This window comes from Carassius carassius, chromosome 41 (assembly GCF_963082965.1).
Source record: "Carassius carassius chromosome 41, fCarCar2.1, whole genome shotgun sequence".
In the NCBI taxonomy this organism is placed as follows: Eukaryota; Metazoa; Chordata; class Actinopteri; order Cypriniformes; family Cyprinidae; genus Carassius; species Carassius carassius.
Window position 1 is genome coordinate 11,822,263 of NC_081795.1, and position 18,088 is coordinate 11,840,350.

Genomic DNA, 18,088 nt, shown 5'->3' on the forward strand with positions numbered 1-18,088 from the left:
GGAAAAACTGCAAATACACACAATAAATCAAAGCAGGAAAATTAAATATGAGAGGTGGCTTTAGCGACAGCATGCAGAGTGGAGCCAATCCACGTCACCATTAGAGAACGTAATTGCTGGAAAGTGGAATAAATCAAATGTTCGTGGATTAGCATTAAGCCTTAGAGATAAGCTGTGTGACACAGAGGTGAGAACAAGTAGTCACCAGTCTGACACATGCATTAAAATGAGCTCTGTTCATGACAGCAGTGATTCTAAGAAGAGCACTACTGAGTATGATCACCATCAGGCTTTCACCGAAAACACACTGCCCTCTTGGTAATGGTAAATTTTCCCTCTTCATGGAAAGTTCCACAAACACAAGTATAAAGGAATAAAAAAAAAAAAGAGTGAGAGAGACGGGGAGAGAGATAGAACGCGGATGTTTGTTGTTTTTAGCGCCCCCAGGCATTTCCATATAAACAGCTTAATGAGGAGCAGCAGCTCTGGTGCTAAAGATTATTTTCTCATTTGTCTGGAGGTGCCACGCTGAAGTGCTCAGCACACCTGGAGCTCTCCTCCTCACCAGAGAGCCATGGGCCGCCACACTCATGGAAATCATCCCAGATAACCCTTCAATTCTGCTAAAATGATTCATGAGGGCTGTGATAGCTTTTGTTGAAAGCTCAGAGATCATGAGGGAATTCCCTTTCACTGAGACCCCATTATACGTTCGATTCCAAACTCGCTCGGTCCAGGAAGTGAAGTCACAAACTCACCTGTGTCATCGTCATCCATTTCCTCGTTGAGCTCTGATGCATGTATGAGTCGTGCCTCCATCACCTCCATCTCCATAGACTCCGTCTGTTTCTTCATGGTGTCAAACTTGGCCTGACACGCAAACACACACACACACACACACACACACACACACACACACACACACACAGACGCAGAGCACATCAACTCTCTCTTCTGCAGGGAAATACTCAGATCATCTGCTCACACAGGCAACCTTGAGTCTAAGAGACACAAACATGCACACACCAGGCATTCAGAGACAAACAACTGCAGTCTCTTGCTCACACACACTACGTCTTTCACATTGATATTTAATATGAGACGACACAAGCTGTATACGGCTCTCGCTCTGCTGCATGAACTCCACTGTCTATGCATTGTCAGAAAATATCTATTTCAGGCATGAGGAGATTTCCTCAGAAAACCATTAAGTCAAAAGGTGGTTTCTGTTCAGAAGTGTGTGTGTGGTACCTGTAGATCCTTCATGTCTTTCTCTAGCCTCAGTCTCTCCGAGGTCTCAGACTCCAGAAGTTGCGAGGCAGATTCGCCCGTGTTGCGCTCATCTGCAAGCTCTGATGACAGTTCTGCGATCTGAAACACACAAGTGTGCGTCCACTAGATGTGTCACACTTGCTCCATGCAAACTTTAGAATAGTGTATGAGCTCATCTCACACACATATGCCGCACTTCACATCTGTATTATCACACACATATGATTGATTTTTTGTGTGTGGGGGTGTGATTTTGTATTATTATTTTGATGTAATACTAGTATAGGTGTCATAATAACTTTATATTGGAATCTTATTATGGATGCCTTATATTGGACATTTAAATGTAAAGATGTGTTATACTTGAAGAGTCATTTTATTCTTTAAGACCTATCTCTGTTTATTATTTATTAACAACAATATTCAGAAGACAAAAAGCTCTTAGTATCTAATAATCAAGAACTTGAAGATGGCAGTCATTTAATTTAGTTTTTTTGCCCTTGCTGAATGTTCAAATACTATAAGAATTTGTATACTAGCTTTTAATTAATTTTTGTCTTAGTTCAATTGTTTTTAGATATATACTGTTTTTAGTTGTTGTTGTTGTTTTTACAACAAATAAGTTACTTTTGCTTACTTGAATAATAAATTATTATTGTGTAAAAATCTATATATCACCTGAACTATATATATTAAATGTTTACTATTTAATTATATAAAATATTATTCATATATATCAATATTATATAAATTAATGTAAATAATAAATTACATTATTTAAATTTTCAATATTATTGTATAATAATACTTTACTGTTTTCTTGAATAATTTATTTAATGGCATTGGTTTTATTTGTTAATATTTATATGAATATGTAACTTTTTAAATGAAAATAGTTATATTAGTGTGTTACTTTTCTTAAATAAAATGAATTACTTGGTGTAACCCCATTTATTTTTGCTGTTTTTTAATCTAAATTTAAATTTCTTATCAGGAATCATGAAATTCGATTGCCATTGGTATTGGGTGTTCACGGTGTGTGTGTGTGTGTGTGTGTGTGTGTGTGTACTACTCACTACAGTGTGGGTGCACTTGGGTGGGTTAAATGCAGAGGACACCATACTTGGCTATATGTCATGTCACTTTCGCTAACTGAAATTTTGGTATGTGATAAACTTGTTAAAACAACCAAGTTTCTTTCAACTGAATTTGAATTGAATCTGAAGTCAATTTGAAGTCAATCTAAATTTAATTTGAAGTGAATTGAATTTCAGCACTAACCTTGCTTTCCAGTCGGTCACTATTGAGTCTCAACTCATTCCTCTCCTTCTCCACTTTTTCCAGCTTCAACTTGAGTTGCTGAATTTCCTCCTAAAGACAGACAACCAGATGAAAACAATAAGACAGCCAGAAAGATAGGATGACAAGAATTCAGCTGATATGAAGAGAAATGACCACAGACAGTCAGACATTGAGACACTATGACATCCACAATATTTAGCGGAGTATAGAGATAGACAGGTGAGATAAATTAGAAATGGTAACAGAATGACAGACTGTCAGGTAGAAAGTCTGTCCTGTTCAGACTCTGCTACCACAAACCTCCTCCTTTCTTAAACTTTTCTTTTGCTAACTTGAGAGAACTGCAGGCTACAGCCAATTGGTTACAGCTCTGAAGGCTGTTTGTGCAAAGGAGATAGTGACTGTGTGTTTGTTTTTTTAAAAGCCGGCGGTTTGGAGGCAGTGTCAGCACCCGTAGGTCTCTCGCAGGAGCATGCCTGACTGCATGGCTACACAAGCACTCAGCGGGAAGTGGCCCAGCAGACGAAACCCACACACATGCGCAAGCGCACACTCTGTGACATGCTAATGCACTTCCCGCGGGAAGCAGAGTTGCTTTTGATCCAGCCAGCTACATAGGTAATGTATGCATACACACCCTGCCACTCTCCCCACTCACAAACACACACACAACTCTACAAACACTCGGATTGAGGCAAAGCCGCAGAGAAAGTTATCAAAGAGACAGCGCTTTGGGTGCAACAGAGCTGCAGCTGAATTTAGGAGGGACGGAGAAAACCAAGGGGGGCATTAAAAGCCACACAGATGGGCTTTAAATTCAGCTGTACTATTGTCAAAAGGCAAAACCTGTACATGACATGCCTATTTAAAGCATTTGAAGTGGTTAGCAAAGATGATGGGTGCTTACATCTTTTCCGCGGATCTGTTCCTCTGTAAGCTGAACCTCGATGAGAGGATGGACGGTGGTGAAGACCTTCCACCAAGGCCAGCCTTTCACACCCCGGTTCTTCTTGATGTTTTTCTGGATGCAGCGGATTGCCAAGTCCTGGATCTGAAAAACAGAGACATTGTGTTTATGGCTGCATGTTCTTCCTACCGCTGTGCTAGTGAGAAATTGTCAGGTCTTTAGGTCCTGTGCTTTTTAAGTACAGTTACTTCAAACCAATCAGAGGCCAGATGGAAAATAGCAAGCCTGTGTCTGGAGGCCCAGGCCCCCACAGTCAAAGAGCTTCCCTTGGGAGAACCAGCACTGAATGGACCTTTTCAGCTCCAGGACGTCCACAGTATGGTCCACAAGAAGCCTGAGGGTATGACTATGGACTCCAGGGTTTCCTGGATGTTTACACGTAAGAACCATCTAGTGAGGCATAGCCTCAAGATCCAGCAAAATGTTTTGTAGTAAAATATGAGAAAAAATATTTATTATTTAAAACTAAATTATAGTATTTAAAAACTAATATTATTATTAAAAAGATTCAACTTTATTATTAAATATAATAATATTTGTAAAATATTTACAAAGTAAAATTTAGGGGAAATAATTTAATGTAAAAAAATGAATAAAAAATATTTACTAATATATATATATATATATATATATATATATATATATATATATATATATATATATATATATATATATATATATATATACACACATATATTACATTTTATTTATTACATAGGATAGGACTAATTATGAATTTAAAAATGTTATCATATTAAATTTAATTGAATATTTAGGAAGTGTTTAAATGCAATATTATGAAAAAAAATTGTTACATTTATATATATATATATATATATATACACACACACATACACACACACTTAAAATAGCAATTTCTTTCATTTCTTTCATTATTTTAATATTTTATTCATCACATTGGGTGGGTCTATTTCTCAATTTCACAGTGTTTTCAAATTAAATCACATTTAATTTAATATGCAGGAAATATTTAAATGTAATATTTACAAAAATGAATTAATTATTTAAAAAATATTTTCTTTGATTCACTTATTTTTACATTTTATTCATTACATTGGAAAGGTCAGCTTATAAATATATATATAGATATAGATTTGAATATCTAAATATATCTATATATCTATATCTATATATCTATATCTATATATCTATATCTATCTATATATCTATATCTATATTTATATATCTATATCTATATCTATATATAACCGACTGAGAGTCAGTTGTTCATAAATCAGACTATGTCATATTTCATATGCCAACCACACAAATTAATTAATGTTGAGAACTTTAATTTTTTCATATTTCTCCTCAGTCAGTCATCTCACACCTCTCAGTGTGCAACCCACTTATATCCACTCTAGACTCAGTTTGGAAAAACACTGCTCTACTCCATCAAGTGGACGTAAAAATGGCTTAAAATCTAACCCTCGGCAATGCTCCCATTACTGGTGTTGATCACAAGAAGAAGAAATGGAAAACAAACACATTTTCTTCAATGAGGCTGTCAGAAGGCTATACAGAGGAGTGATTCTGGAGTCGTACCAACTGTGTAGAAATGCAGCTCGAAGCAAAAGCCCCAAGCTCCTTTGAGTAATTCAATTAAACTTCAATACTACTTGGCAGCTGATTTAAACCCTGCATAAGATTTACATGCTGCAGGAACAGGGACGATTCAAATAATAGAGGATTATATGAAAACCCAATTAGACAGGCCCAATTCAGCACATTAAGGGAGCCGAGCCTACGCATGTTGCATTCGAGCCACGTCTAATTTGTCACGGCGAGAAAGCATTGGCACAGAACAGAGGCGACGCGTGGCTGACATATGCACCCCAGCTCATTTGCCACAATTTGACCACAACAAATGCCACAAACAGCCATCTAAACAGCTTGTAAGAGATGGTGAAATCAGGAAAATCTTCCTAATTAACATAGCAGTCTGGAGGAAATGGTGCCTGTGAGCCCTGGAGCCTGGCAGGAGGAACGTACAAAAGGATGCGACTCCAACTAAATTGGCCACAACCCTTCCAACAGGTGTGTGGTGTGAATTTGAATATGGATCAGCAGGTGGCATTCATCCACGCGTATGAACACAAGGACATCTGAGCGCACTCACACATTTCTGCTAGGGCACCTGTTCACACTTGGAGTGAAAGCTTGTGTCTTTGGGCAATGAGTTAATTAGACACTCGATTGGCATTCGTGAAATTCCCAGCTCCCTCTACTGTCATTTCCGCTGAACGTCAAAGAAACTTGGGGAGGAGCCAGCTAGCTTCAAAGAAGCCCACGTGGAGTTGTTCTCCTTTCAGATGCCCCCCCACAGAGACAAACAGAAAGAAGGAGAGAGGAAAGACAGAGAAATCTGGAGGGACTAAAGGCTTAGAACGCACTCTAAAACTGGAACAGACTTCAAGGAGCTGAGATCCCTCTATTATCGATCTGAGGGACAAATTGATTTTGCACTGTGGTTTGCAAGAGGAAGCCAGTTCCACCATGACTGTCTCTCAGGGATCTGCCATAACAATGCAACTCAACGCTTCTTGTCTTGAGATTATTAAATACATCCTATAAAACAGAAATGACTCCATCACACATTTAGGTCTTTCCACTTCCACTTTCCACCGACTTTTTTAGATTTGGAAGAGGATATGATACTGAGATTCTGTCCAAAACGGTTTTCATCACTAGGTCACAGGCCTTTGTAGTGTCACATAACCAGACATTTTATTTTCAGTGTAATTGATTTAATTAGCAGATTATTCTAGCCAAGAAATACACAACAGCTTGGAAAAGGCCATTTAATTACATGTAAAATAACTGACCATAGGTCTACTATAATATTAATAATATGCAATTTTTCAAGTCTTCGATGCTCATCAAGGCTGCATTTATTTGACAAAAACACAGTGAAATATTATTATAATTTAAAATAATTGTTTTCTATTTTGTAACATATTTAAATATGTATTCCTATGATTGTAAGGCTTCATTTTTAAGCAGCCATTACTCAAGTCTTGAGTGCCACATGATCCTTCAGAAATCATTCTAATAATGCTGATTTGCTGGACAAGAAACATTCTTTTATTAATCCTTGATGCATTTTTTTTTTTATTTGACAAGTAAAGCATTTATTTGAAATATAAATATTTTGTCACATTATTAAAAAAACATCTTACCCCAAAATGTTTAAAGGTAGTGCAAAAGTAAGACATGTTAATACAGTATTTTAATTAAATAATAAAAAAGACAGAATGTCCACTTGTGGCAGGTTGTAGACAAAAAAAACATCTGATATCAGATTATTTACTTCTCAACATCACTTATTTGTGAACCTTGACTCCCAGAAATCAGATTAGAGCTTGTCAGAAAAAGAAAGAGTCTGCATTCATTACATAGTGACTGACAAGTCCATGGGTGTCTGAGGTTCCAGCCCATGAAGACACTTTCTACAGCAACAGTCCAGTACAAATCCCTACACGAAATAACAAAATAACAGTGACCCTGCCAGCAAATGCAAAGCTGCAGTACTTAGTCAAGGACTTCTTAAAAGAAGTCAAACAAATCTAGAGGTACACAAGACATCTTTTATGGCAACGGCTATAAAGCAGCTCACCTACAAATCAGTGTTACAAAAGATGCCTTACAAGGGGCCCTGCTAAACAACAAAAGCAAAAGAACAGGGTCTAAATGAAGAAAACAACCCCTACTAACATCTACGATACCAACAACAGTCAACAAGTGCAAACAACCTCATTCAAGCTCCTTTTACTTACAGGAAAACATCCAGTAAACAGTCTTGTCTCCTTGTCAGGAGCTCTGAGGTAACCTGAAAACAAAGACTCGCCAAGGAAAGCCTTTTTGGTTTCTGTGCAACGCTGAACGAGGAAGTGGATGATGTTGATGAGGCAAGACAGCTGACCACCGAGGGCCAACAGCAGCGTGAGGAGTTACATCGAGCCCACCTCCTCCTTTCACGCAAACTTTACTGAGACAGGGGCCAAGGCTACTCAGGAGACAGAGACACAGGCAACTATAGGACCGGCCCTCATATCCTGAGCCCATCCCACTGAGGGTAGTGTGAGTGTGGAAGTGAGAAAATGAGAATAGAGCACAAAGGATCAGAGACTGAAAGGAAGACAGAACCAAATAGAAGACACCAGGGCTTACACCCAAAAAGGGGCAGAGTGAGTTGCAAAGCAGAAATTAATGGACAGAGAGGGGGCAGGCAAGAGTGTAAGGCACTCAGTGGCGGAAGAATCGATAGGCGGATGGAGGGCAGTGGGGCAGGTGGCTTCTTCCCCGGAGATGCACTGATTGAATGTTATCTGTCAGCAGGGGCCACAGCCAGAGGGATTTTCCCAAGACAGCAACGACAACCTCATGGACTCGGAGACAAACTGAACGACAAATGAACTCAAGCTCTGAGAGCTCTGACAGGGAGCGGAAAAGAGAGGCTCAAACACAAAAACATTTCCACTCTGGTGGGACAAAACGTGTCTTAAAATGTCTTTAATATTTCAGTGGTATGTATATTGTTTACAGCATGAATTATTTTTTATAAGGTAAAGAGAAGATAAAGAGAACTTACCTTCCGCTTCTTGAAGGCCTGTCGGGCCAGGTAGCCCCTGCATGCAGCCTGAAACAGGGTGATGTTGCGTCTGGTCTGGATATCTCGGTTTTCCTCTAATTTAGCCAAAACACCTGCTCTGAAGAACACCTGCAAATAGACCACCATGAGAAACTGGAAATAGAACAAACTTTCTAACCTATATATATATTTCACAGTCACATATTTTTTTCAGTCAAGATTTTCCATTCCTGTAAATAAGTTCTGCAGTCACCCTGTGTGAAAGTGTGAGGACTTCGTCTAAACCCATGCTCTGTTTACTTTTAATTTTCCGCTCTGTGGTGGTGGTGTCAAATTGAGTTGGATTAACACCTCGTAATCCTAATCCGTTAGGCCATTTAATCAGAGAAATTTGAGGGAAGTGGACCTTGTATTTTTACCAGACGTGCATTCGTCAAATTCTGTGGACATGTTCTAATTGCATTAGCATTTTATTCGTTTTAAAGATGGATTAATCTAGATGAGCAGAATCCTAATTAAATTCTGAACCAGATCTGGGGTGTACCTGAGAGCCTATGCTGGAAAGAAGTAATGCTTTGGGAAACTGATTTGCGATATACACATATATATATATATATATATATATATATTTAGAGAGAGAGAGAGAGAGAGAGAAGGGAGGATGAGAGTCCACAGCTGCAATTACTACTCATCTGAGGCAATGGCAACAAATGCCTCTTGATTGAGCCTTTATCTGGAGCAGCTCTGCAGTATAATCTTCCTTTTTACATCAAAGGCAGCCAGAGCCTTTCAGTGATGTAGAGCCTCTGTTATTGTTATTACAGGAGGCAATCTCTCTGAGCTCCAAGCATCAGATCATAGGGGAGAATGGAGTGTTATGAAATGATTCCATATTCATGTAAAGTTTGACAGCTTTCAGACCCCACGGCGTTCAACTGCCAACTCAATGGAACCAAAAATAAAAATAAAGGACAATACGTTTCCCTGAATTGCTCCCCACAACCCTTTACAACCCCGTAAATTAGAACATCAGGACTGAGGTACCTGCTGGGCAGCCAATACACACACACACACACACACACACAAACACACACACTTATTTGCTTTCAGGCAGGTGTAATATCATAGAGGGACCCCTCCACCTCAGGAGAGTAGCAAGGGAAAATTGAGTTTCATTTCTCAATGTCAGAGAAGATATGCTGCAAAAAAGGCCTGATATCACCCAAACGAGAACTTCATTCATGATCCTCTCGAGTCGAATGTAAGATTAGGTGGAGATGCTAAAATACTCACAACTACAGCATCAGGGAGCATGTGTGAAACACGATATTATTGGATTATATCATCCTAAGAGACTATTGGCAGCATTCACTTGAAGAGCATGATGATAGTTTTCAGAAATGTCTCTATTGAGTGCGGCTGCTTGTTAGCCAAGTCACCCCATGACATTCACCCAGCAGGCCTGTGATTCGGCAGTCTTTTCCAACAAGAGCACCAAAGGTCAGCATGGTGGAAAGGTCCTTTCATGGGGGTCAAATAGCAGCATTTTCCATGGAGACCAAGAGAATGACATTCCTCATGAAAAGAAGGGATACAAATGGTGATGGAGGAGTGCAAAGAGAGCAGCTTGTGTGCAAGTCTGTGGGGGAGTCTGTGATTTGGATGGATGTATTGTACTAAGGTGGAAACTGTATAATGACTGTTTTCAATAAGCAGTGGAGGGAGTTCATGATTGCTGAGGATCTTGAACACATCTACTCCGACTCCAAAAAGAAAGAAAGGCCCTACATATCAAAATAAAATAAATATATATCAAATGCAACAAATACTAATAAATACATTAATAACACCCCTATTATTTTACAAATATAAAATAAAATAAAATGGCCACTGTATATAGAATCAATGGTGCGAATCTCTACACTGTAGCAGAATTCAAAAATGATGGCCGTGAACAAATCATTTGTGTATTTCCTGGACACATTTTTCTCCATTCCCATTTATATAATCAGTTATTTATCAGAAAGTCATTATTCTGGCTCTTTCTCCAGGCTTCTGTTCTTTGTCTGGAAGCACAATATCTTGCTGGGCTGATTGGTGTTTGTAGTGAGTTATCGTCGTGCGCCAAAGCCAGAGTAAATCAAACAAAGCAAGCCAGTGCCTCGCCAGAATCAATCTATCATCTAGAGAAGATGCACAAAAGGAATTCTGCTTTAATCGTTTGAAGTTCAGGGGAGACCCAGTGTGCAATAGCACAACCTTTCAGCTTGGCTCATGCAATCTCAGAAAACATCAGAATAATTGTCTTTCTCGCTCCAACATGCCCGCCAATGAGGCCTGCCAACGGTGCCAGCCATGTCCAATCTGCAGCTTAGCATTCTGGGTAAAGCGTCGTCCCAGAGCACAGTGCTTCACGATGGGAGAAAAGATGACGAGTCTTTTTGGCTGAAGCCCACCTTGCAGAACTTTCCATCCAGATGTGAGCACAGCAGCAGAGTGGATTAAAGTCTGTGTCTAAGAGGTGTAGAAGAAGCGAATGTTTCGGTAATCTAAATGGAAATCATGCCATCTGTTTGGAACTGATCCTTGTGACTCAGGCTGAATCTGTATGCCACAAACTCAATGCCATGATCCATAACATAGAGAGACCGAATATGTGAAGTCTTTCTTTCTTTTTAAGATGCTTTAAGAGATTCATGATTATGACAAAAAACACAACTGTTGATTTTCTAACCCCGATATTGTGAAATAATTCATTTGGATTGATAGCAGTTCAGTGTGAGCTCACTGACTGCCCAAGTTCTGAATTACATGAATGCTCCCATTATAATCAATGATTTCCAAATTGACAACAATACTTTTTGCTTCCATTCTATACCAGGTGATGTTTGTGACTCATTTTTGGTGTCCCATGAACAAGAGTAAAAACATGCACCTGTTTTTTTTTTTTGCTCACTGATTGGCTAAGTCATCCGTGCAATCAACAAGTCAAGTCACCTTTATTTCTATAAAACTTTATACAATAGATTTTGTCAAAGCAGCTTCAAAGTGATAAACAGGAAAATAGCAGAATCAGTTATGGAATCAACAATGAAGATAACAATAGTGTCATAATTTAGCTCAAATTACTTAAGTGTTGTTTCAGTTCGGATAGGACTGCACAATAAATCATATTTTAATTGTGATCGTGATTTTGGCTTCTCTCCATTTATTAAACAAAATCATCTGTGTTATCTGCCCACTGAACATTTATCCTGAAAACTTGAAAATCCTGAAAACCATTTGTGTTTCAAGCCACAAGCTTTCATTGGTTGTAGTTGCCAGATGTCAAGAGTTCAAATCCCCCAATCTTAAAAGCAACAGATACGTCTGTGACTGGTTACAATGTTTAGCTGCTACAAAACACATTGTAAATAGATGCAACAGGAGTACCCGACATGATGTGTATAAACGCTTTTCTGTAATCGCAATCTTAACTATTTTTATATTTTTTTTTTGTAAAATCCTAGTTAGCGTGTTGGAACATTTAATTCCAGACAACTAAATTACATAAAATCTCTGCCGGCTAGAATGAATAACTTAAGTATTGCAGGTAATGACGCACTTCTGGGTCTAACACCACAAGCTACATTATCGTTTTTAACGTTTAGTACAAGTATTGTGAGGTATGACTTACCCTGCTCAAACCCATGTGATAACTGCTTTTTTCCAGCTCAAGAGACTCCAGCAGCTCTTCCACAGCCTGAAACCCACAGAGAGAAAGAAACGGATGCATAAAACAGTGAAACAAAAATTAAGATATAGTGTGTCGTCCACCTCTGCAGGGCACCAAGTAGACAGAGTGCTGACTGGGGTACTCTTTCTGCCCAAAAGGTAAGCCACCTTGGGGAAACTGGGTCGCAAACAACTATCTTAATGTCTGAACCCTCTCTTCCACTCACCCATGAGTGCTTTCTACCTGACAAGATGTCAGGCAAATAATAACATGGCAGGGGATTAAAAAAATCTTGGTGGACTGATGACTAATGGCTAGAGTTTGAGCTAAAAGCACAAGGAGGTATTGAGTGCTCTCTGCAGGGGCACAGGAGCTGTCTGGAGAACCTGTTCAGTGGTGAGAGACCAGCCAAAAGCCACGTCTCAGACTCAGCAGTGGCAGATATATCACAGGTCTAATTGGGGAATCTGCTGAGAATTAGTTACCAAAGAGAGACCTTTGAAAAACATAGCTAAAGCAACATGCAAGCAAAGATCACTCTCCTGAAATACATATATTTGAGCCTGTAACATGTTCTAATGCTGGCATATTACATGTGGCATAAACAGATAATATACATACAGTACCAGTCAAAAGTAGTACATAAAAACAACAAAAAGAAAGTATGGGAACTGGGACTAAGAAAATTTAATAAAAACTATATTTTATATTATTTTCCTTTACTCTCTAGTCCATTCATACTATAAAATAAAATAATATCCACTGTAATTTAATTCAAATGATATTTTATTGTAGATCATTTTCCTTAATAATAAATAATTAAAATAAAATAAAACAACATTTAAAATTGAATTAAACTACAATTTAGTTCATTCTCTGGCCCATTCATGCAAAATAATAAAAAATAAATAACTATATAAAAATAATAATAATAAAAAATATATATTTTTTAGTTTAGTATATTGGTACATTACTATTGCTATTACTATTTGTCAAAAAGCTAATAACGCATTTAAGCATACACCTTTAGAACAAAGTGTCATGAGAAACCTATATTCAGTTAAATAGATCTACTTTTTGCACCAAGAGATTGTAACACTCTTAATTTAAAATCGCATCATATGACCCCTTTAATGTTCACATGAAGTTCACATTAGGATATTACGGGTCTTTGTAGACTCAATAACAGATGCAGAGGATGCGATAGGACAGGATGCCACTGATAGAGTCGTCACTTTGGGCCCTGATTAAAGCCTTTACTGCCCTGTCACCAGAGCAGAGCCGAGATTAAGGGGAAAAAGATGTGTACAACAACACAGCTCTCTGCACTGAGCATTGTCATAATCAATTACATGGAAGAGCAGCTCATGAAGGAGGAGCCAAACTGCGCTCAGAGAAACAACACACTCACAAACACAAATAAAAGGACACTCACTCTTCTCTCATCGGTTACAATGTAGTTCCGCCCATGCTTCTTCGTCAGGTGGGGAGTCAGCACATCAAAGCGACGACGGAACTCCGAAAAAACCAAATGATCGGGATAACCTTGAGGAAAGGGAGAGCCGAACGACAGGAGCGTTACAGGAGAAGGACATGTGTGATTCTAGGAAGCTACAGGGTCTGTGGAGGTTCAGCAGAGAGCAATGATAAGGGCACTGGGCAGCTGCTTATCTTGAGAATGTTCTGCTTACTCGGGGCTTTAGGCTGAAATGTGTCAAAACAGTTTCCAGTGACATTTTGCTGATTTCACTGCAATGTTTTCAAAAAATAAACCCATGAACGTCTCCAAGAATAAAAAAATGGCATCTAGAATACTACGTAGCATCTGGCCACATAAGCCCTACAAAGGTCAACAAACCCTGTAAGGAAAATGCGATTTTCGGAAAAGTCAAACCTGCATGGAAAATCTGAACTTTTAAATCTTTCCTCTCTTCAGACATTTTTCTACATTCTCAACAAAATAAAGGTCATAAATCGATAACCAGGGTCATTCAGTTGTTTTATCTTATGTTTTAAATCCCTTGGTTTTTTTTTAACTCTAACCTTGGCGGTAGATGCGGAGGGCGTCAAGCAGTTTGGACCCACGGAGCTGCGCCCGAAGCAAGCACACATCCAACTGCATGAGGCCGTTGTCGCAGCTTTCTCCATGTGCATCTATCTCCCCAGAGCGAGATGAGGGTCCTCCCAGCACCTTCAAATCCCCGGCTGAAGTCTCTGCTTTAGGCAGCAGACAGTGCACGAAGTGCACCCTGGACCGCCTCACTGTGTCTATCAGTGCATCCTACAGGAAAACACAACATAGTCACATTAAGTTCAAAAAAGCTGTTTGACCATATTATAAGATTTTCTGACACTAATGGGTTACAATTAGTGCTTGATATTTGACATTTTTCAATTATTTGCCGGTATGTTTTTTTCTATTTGGCTGAAAAGTGGACGTGTGACTTTTATTTTGATAGTGCCAGGACTTTTATTTCACAGGTTACTTTTTCATTTTAGAATTATTTATCTTTAAAGTAAATAGGACATCAGCTACCCTGCTCGAAAATATTCCATCAGCCATCAAAAAAAATCTGTATTGCTGACCTCTAGTCACAATGGTTATTAGGTTATTAATAACTTATTAATGAGGGTGACTGGTTTATCTAGATTTTCTACTTCATATTTTAGTGGTGGTGCTATAATTAGCATGCTTAGTTTTAGAACTAAGATCTTTAAAAACACATATCGAGAGCCCTACCTTTTCTGTTCCAGTCAAGGAGGTTCATAATAAGGTTCCATTTCATTACTCTCTGTCTAGCTGTTTTGAGTGCATTAATGTATGGATGTAGTTTTCACATCTGAAGTGCTCACCACTTGCAGTTTAATCTGGATGCAGAGGGACTTCTTTTTAACAGCGGCCACACCAGTGGTGAAGGTCTTTCTCATGCTTGTTGCCCTGCGCAGGGCCAGCTGTGATCCACCCTCAAGCCCAGCAATAGAGCCTGACAAAACTGTGGCTCCCCCTGAACGTCCCTTAAACAAGCCGCTGATATTCTTCCTGCAGATAGAAGGACCAGAGTATACACAGAATGAGCTGGATCATTTAACGCCTCCACAAGTGAAATATGCAACACTTTAAATAAGAAAAAAAAAAGTTGTCATTACACATAATTGTATCTCAGCAGTAGCTTTTTCAGTAAAAAGTAACATTAGCTTCCCAAAATCTGAACATAAAGTAAATGTTAACTGGACCAAAACACTAAGTTAACAGCAAAAAAAAAAAAAAATTATTATTACTTATTATTATTATTATTATTATTACTAAATATTACTTTATATTAACAACAATATGTAATATATTTGTTATCATTTAAACCATAAAAATTAAAATAATTATAAAAAGTTCAATAAATAAATATTTTTAAACATTTAACCATAGAGTACTGATTATCATTGTATTTTCACATGCATGTTATAAGCGACCCAAACTCATAGCGCTTTCAGAGATGGAGTTCGCTAAATGTTTGTACCAGCAGAAAAATATTATTAATTAATTTCATAATGGGAGTCTTACTTCTGAGAGTCCTGCAGTAATATGGCCGCATTTTGAGAGGCAGGATTCTGCTTGGCATGGCTCAACCATCCCCGAGCATCATACTCCACCCAGTCGGTCCCATGGCTGTGACCCAACAGAAAGTGATGTGCCTTCTCACTCTTCAGCATCAAGGCAGGGCCTGAGGGATGCATTTAGGTTGCATGATCTTTTCATACGAAAATGTCAATGTGTTCAAGTATGTGTGTGGTTGGGCATGTGGGAGGTGCATTGTGTTCTGACCTTTGCTCTCTCCATCCACAGGGCTGTAATAACTGAAGAGTCTCTCCAGCAGATTTTCCTCTGAGCCTCCGGGCTGCAGAGCTTCTTCCTCCATCAGCCACAGCAGGCCCCTCGCCTCATCTGTCCTGGCCAAGGTCCGTACCTGAATCACATTAACATGCAAGAACACTTTGTTAGACTCTAACCGTAGACAGGGGTCTGTAATATAAACAGGGAGCTGGGGACAAAATAGTGTAAATACGTTTTAGTGGTGGGCCGTTATCGGCGTTAACGTGCTGCGTTAACGTGAGACTCTAATCGGGCGATAAAAAAATATCGCCGTTAATCTGTTCTCAAAGTTGGGTTGGGAGCTGGGTCTATACTAAGCAAGCTATGATGACTTTCACCTTGATATTTTATATAACCCACTGGCTGAGGCAAGCCTAAAAAGATGCTCAGGACAGTTGACGGGCCACTGCTGCGCATCGTCACGAAAGCTTATCTTTTTCACGTGTTATTAAGCTTTACCGCTTGTCGATTTAAACATTAAAGCATCCAAACACAACACAAAGCTGAACAGAGTAGCTGGTATCTCGCGCGCTGTGTTCGGTGCGCACGAGAGAGAGAGAGCCGCGTATCACGGACAGCGACACTGAACCGAGCTCTCTTCTGCGAAGTTCTCCTCGAAGTCCCTCCTGCACCTGAACGAACAAATACAAATCGCAGTTTGAACAAACAAAAAGATGTGAAAGAGCCCAATTCAGTACTCGCGGTGTTCTGGTGTTCAGGGCTCACGCAGAGAAAGGCGTCTCAAAACACTTGAACATCGAATTTGCTTATTTTTGCTCTTGTGCCGACAAATACATACAAAATGTGTCAAAATATCCACCTTGGAAATTATGCTCGAAAAAACTGTCAGTTATTCCTTAAGTGAAAGTAAACAGTTGAGGGAAAAAATGGGATTTGTATTAATATTGCATGCGTTCATCGTCTCTTAAAGTGACTGCGCCTAATTTAGCCACTGGCTGCTATAATGTTAATCCAAGAAAATGAAATGAAAATCACTCACTGCTCTTGACTGAATTACTTTGTAGTTTTAACAGTCAAACCAAAAATTATTCAGACACCAGATATAATTTTTGAGATATATATAGCAAAACTGTAATAATGTGAGAAATGTTGAAGGTGTCTGAATAAATGTAGGTTTGACTGTATATTTCATTTTTACATTGAAGACTATCCAGTGCTATTTTACATTTAATTATTTGGTTTCTGTACCTTGACACCTACAAACTTAAACATTGTGTAAATAGCACAATTAAATAAAAATAAACGAACACAAAATACAAATTAAACCATTTCAAACAGGGTCCACTGGTACAACCTTCACCGGGGCCCCGCTGACCCCAGCTACGGCCCTGCTCACGCCTGTTTCACACATACTCCGTCTGCAGTGCGTATGCAGTCCGTGTACGTTACGTATGTGGTGCAGCACGGACTCGATGTGCTTTCACACAGGACGCGTTTGCAGTTCGCTACTCGGTACGTAAACGATCGCTGCACTGCTGCAGACGCAACGCTCCTGGAACGCAACTGGAATCCGTTAACATGGGTGCATAAAAAATTAGATTAATTAGAATTAAATTAAATTAGAAATTAATTTTAGGCAATATTAAAATCCTGGCTGGGACGTGTCCTGTATGAACGGCGCATATGGTCACCCTATTCTTACGTTTACTTTATAAAAATAAGTATACACTTCCCAGCAAACAGGTTTTCAAGCAAAGTTTTGATCATGTTGATAATTTGCATATCAAATATAAAATAGGCTTTATAGGGTTAATTCACAGAATAAAGGACATTTGTGAATGTGACCACACTTTTAAACATTAACCCATTAGAAAAGGACCTCTAAACCTTATGAAAGCACTACCAACTCATCACTCTCTGCATGGTTACGCCACATTTTTTTTTTAATTCTTTGCCACTGAGATTGTTCTCATGAAGCAACAGTGAGACTAACAAGACGTTAGACCCTAATGCTCATGCTGTATCTTGGCTAGAACAAGCTCAATCTCTCTCAAGAACTTTGTTTACTTGCAATTTAAGCCCCTTTCATTCATCAAGACTGTGCATTGTTTAATTGACATTTTATTTCATATTTCGATAATGACCTCAAACACAACATTAGTCATTACATGAAAGCAATTACTATCCTTTATAGAATAAGAGAGAGGAGTAGAAAACGAGGGGAAAAAAGATGAGCTATTAGTCTTGGGCTCCTCATTAAAGGTCTGCATTAAGTAAGAGCTCCAGGGCAGTCAAGCAGGCATTTTTAAACCTTACACTCTGCCTGTCTACTTAAGCAATTAATACCAGTAATGGCTTATCCCTTGTTCTGCTTTACCGCACTGACACTTTGCA

General features: G+C 38.8%; 1 protein-coding gene across 11 annotated transcripts in view; it reads right to left on the bottom strand.

Annotated features, from left to right (window-relative positions):
• Window positions 1–18,088, bottom strand: part of LOC132122732 (unconventional myosin-XVIIIa-like) — a 102,457-nt gene that overhangs the window by 23,460 nt on the left and 60,909 nt on the right. For all 11 annotated transcript variants that reach the window (XM_059533090.1, XM_059533089.1, XM_059533091.1 and 8 more), the window contains 11 exons: window positions 15,686–15,827; window positions 15,425–15,584; window positions 14,722–14,908; window positions 13,912–14,149; window positions 13,304–13,413; window positions 11,830–11,895; window positions 8,154–8,282; window positions 3,482–3,625; window positions 2,554–2,643; window positions 1,252–1,371; window positions 759–870 (listed from right to left, as the gene is read on the bottom strand). In XM_059533090.1, coding sequence (XP_059389073.1) covers window positions 759–870; window positions 1,252–1,371; window positions 2,554–2,643; window positions 3,482–3,625; window positions 8,154–8,282; window positions 11,830–11,895; window positions 13,304–13,413; window positions 13,912–14,149; window positions 14,722–14,908; window positions 15,425–15,584; window positions 15,686–15,827 — 1,498 coding nt within the window. The remainder of the gene's footprint in view (window positions 1–758; window positions 871–1,251; window positions 1,372–2,553; window positions 2,644–3,481; window positions 3,626–8,153; window positions 8,283–11,829; window positions 11,896–13,303; window positions 13,414–13,911; window positions 14,150–14,721; window positions 14,909–15,424; window positions 15,585–15,685; window positions 15,828–18,088) is intronic.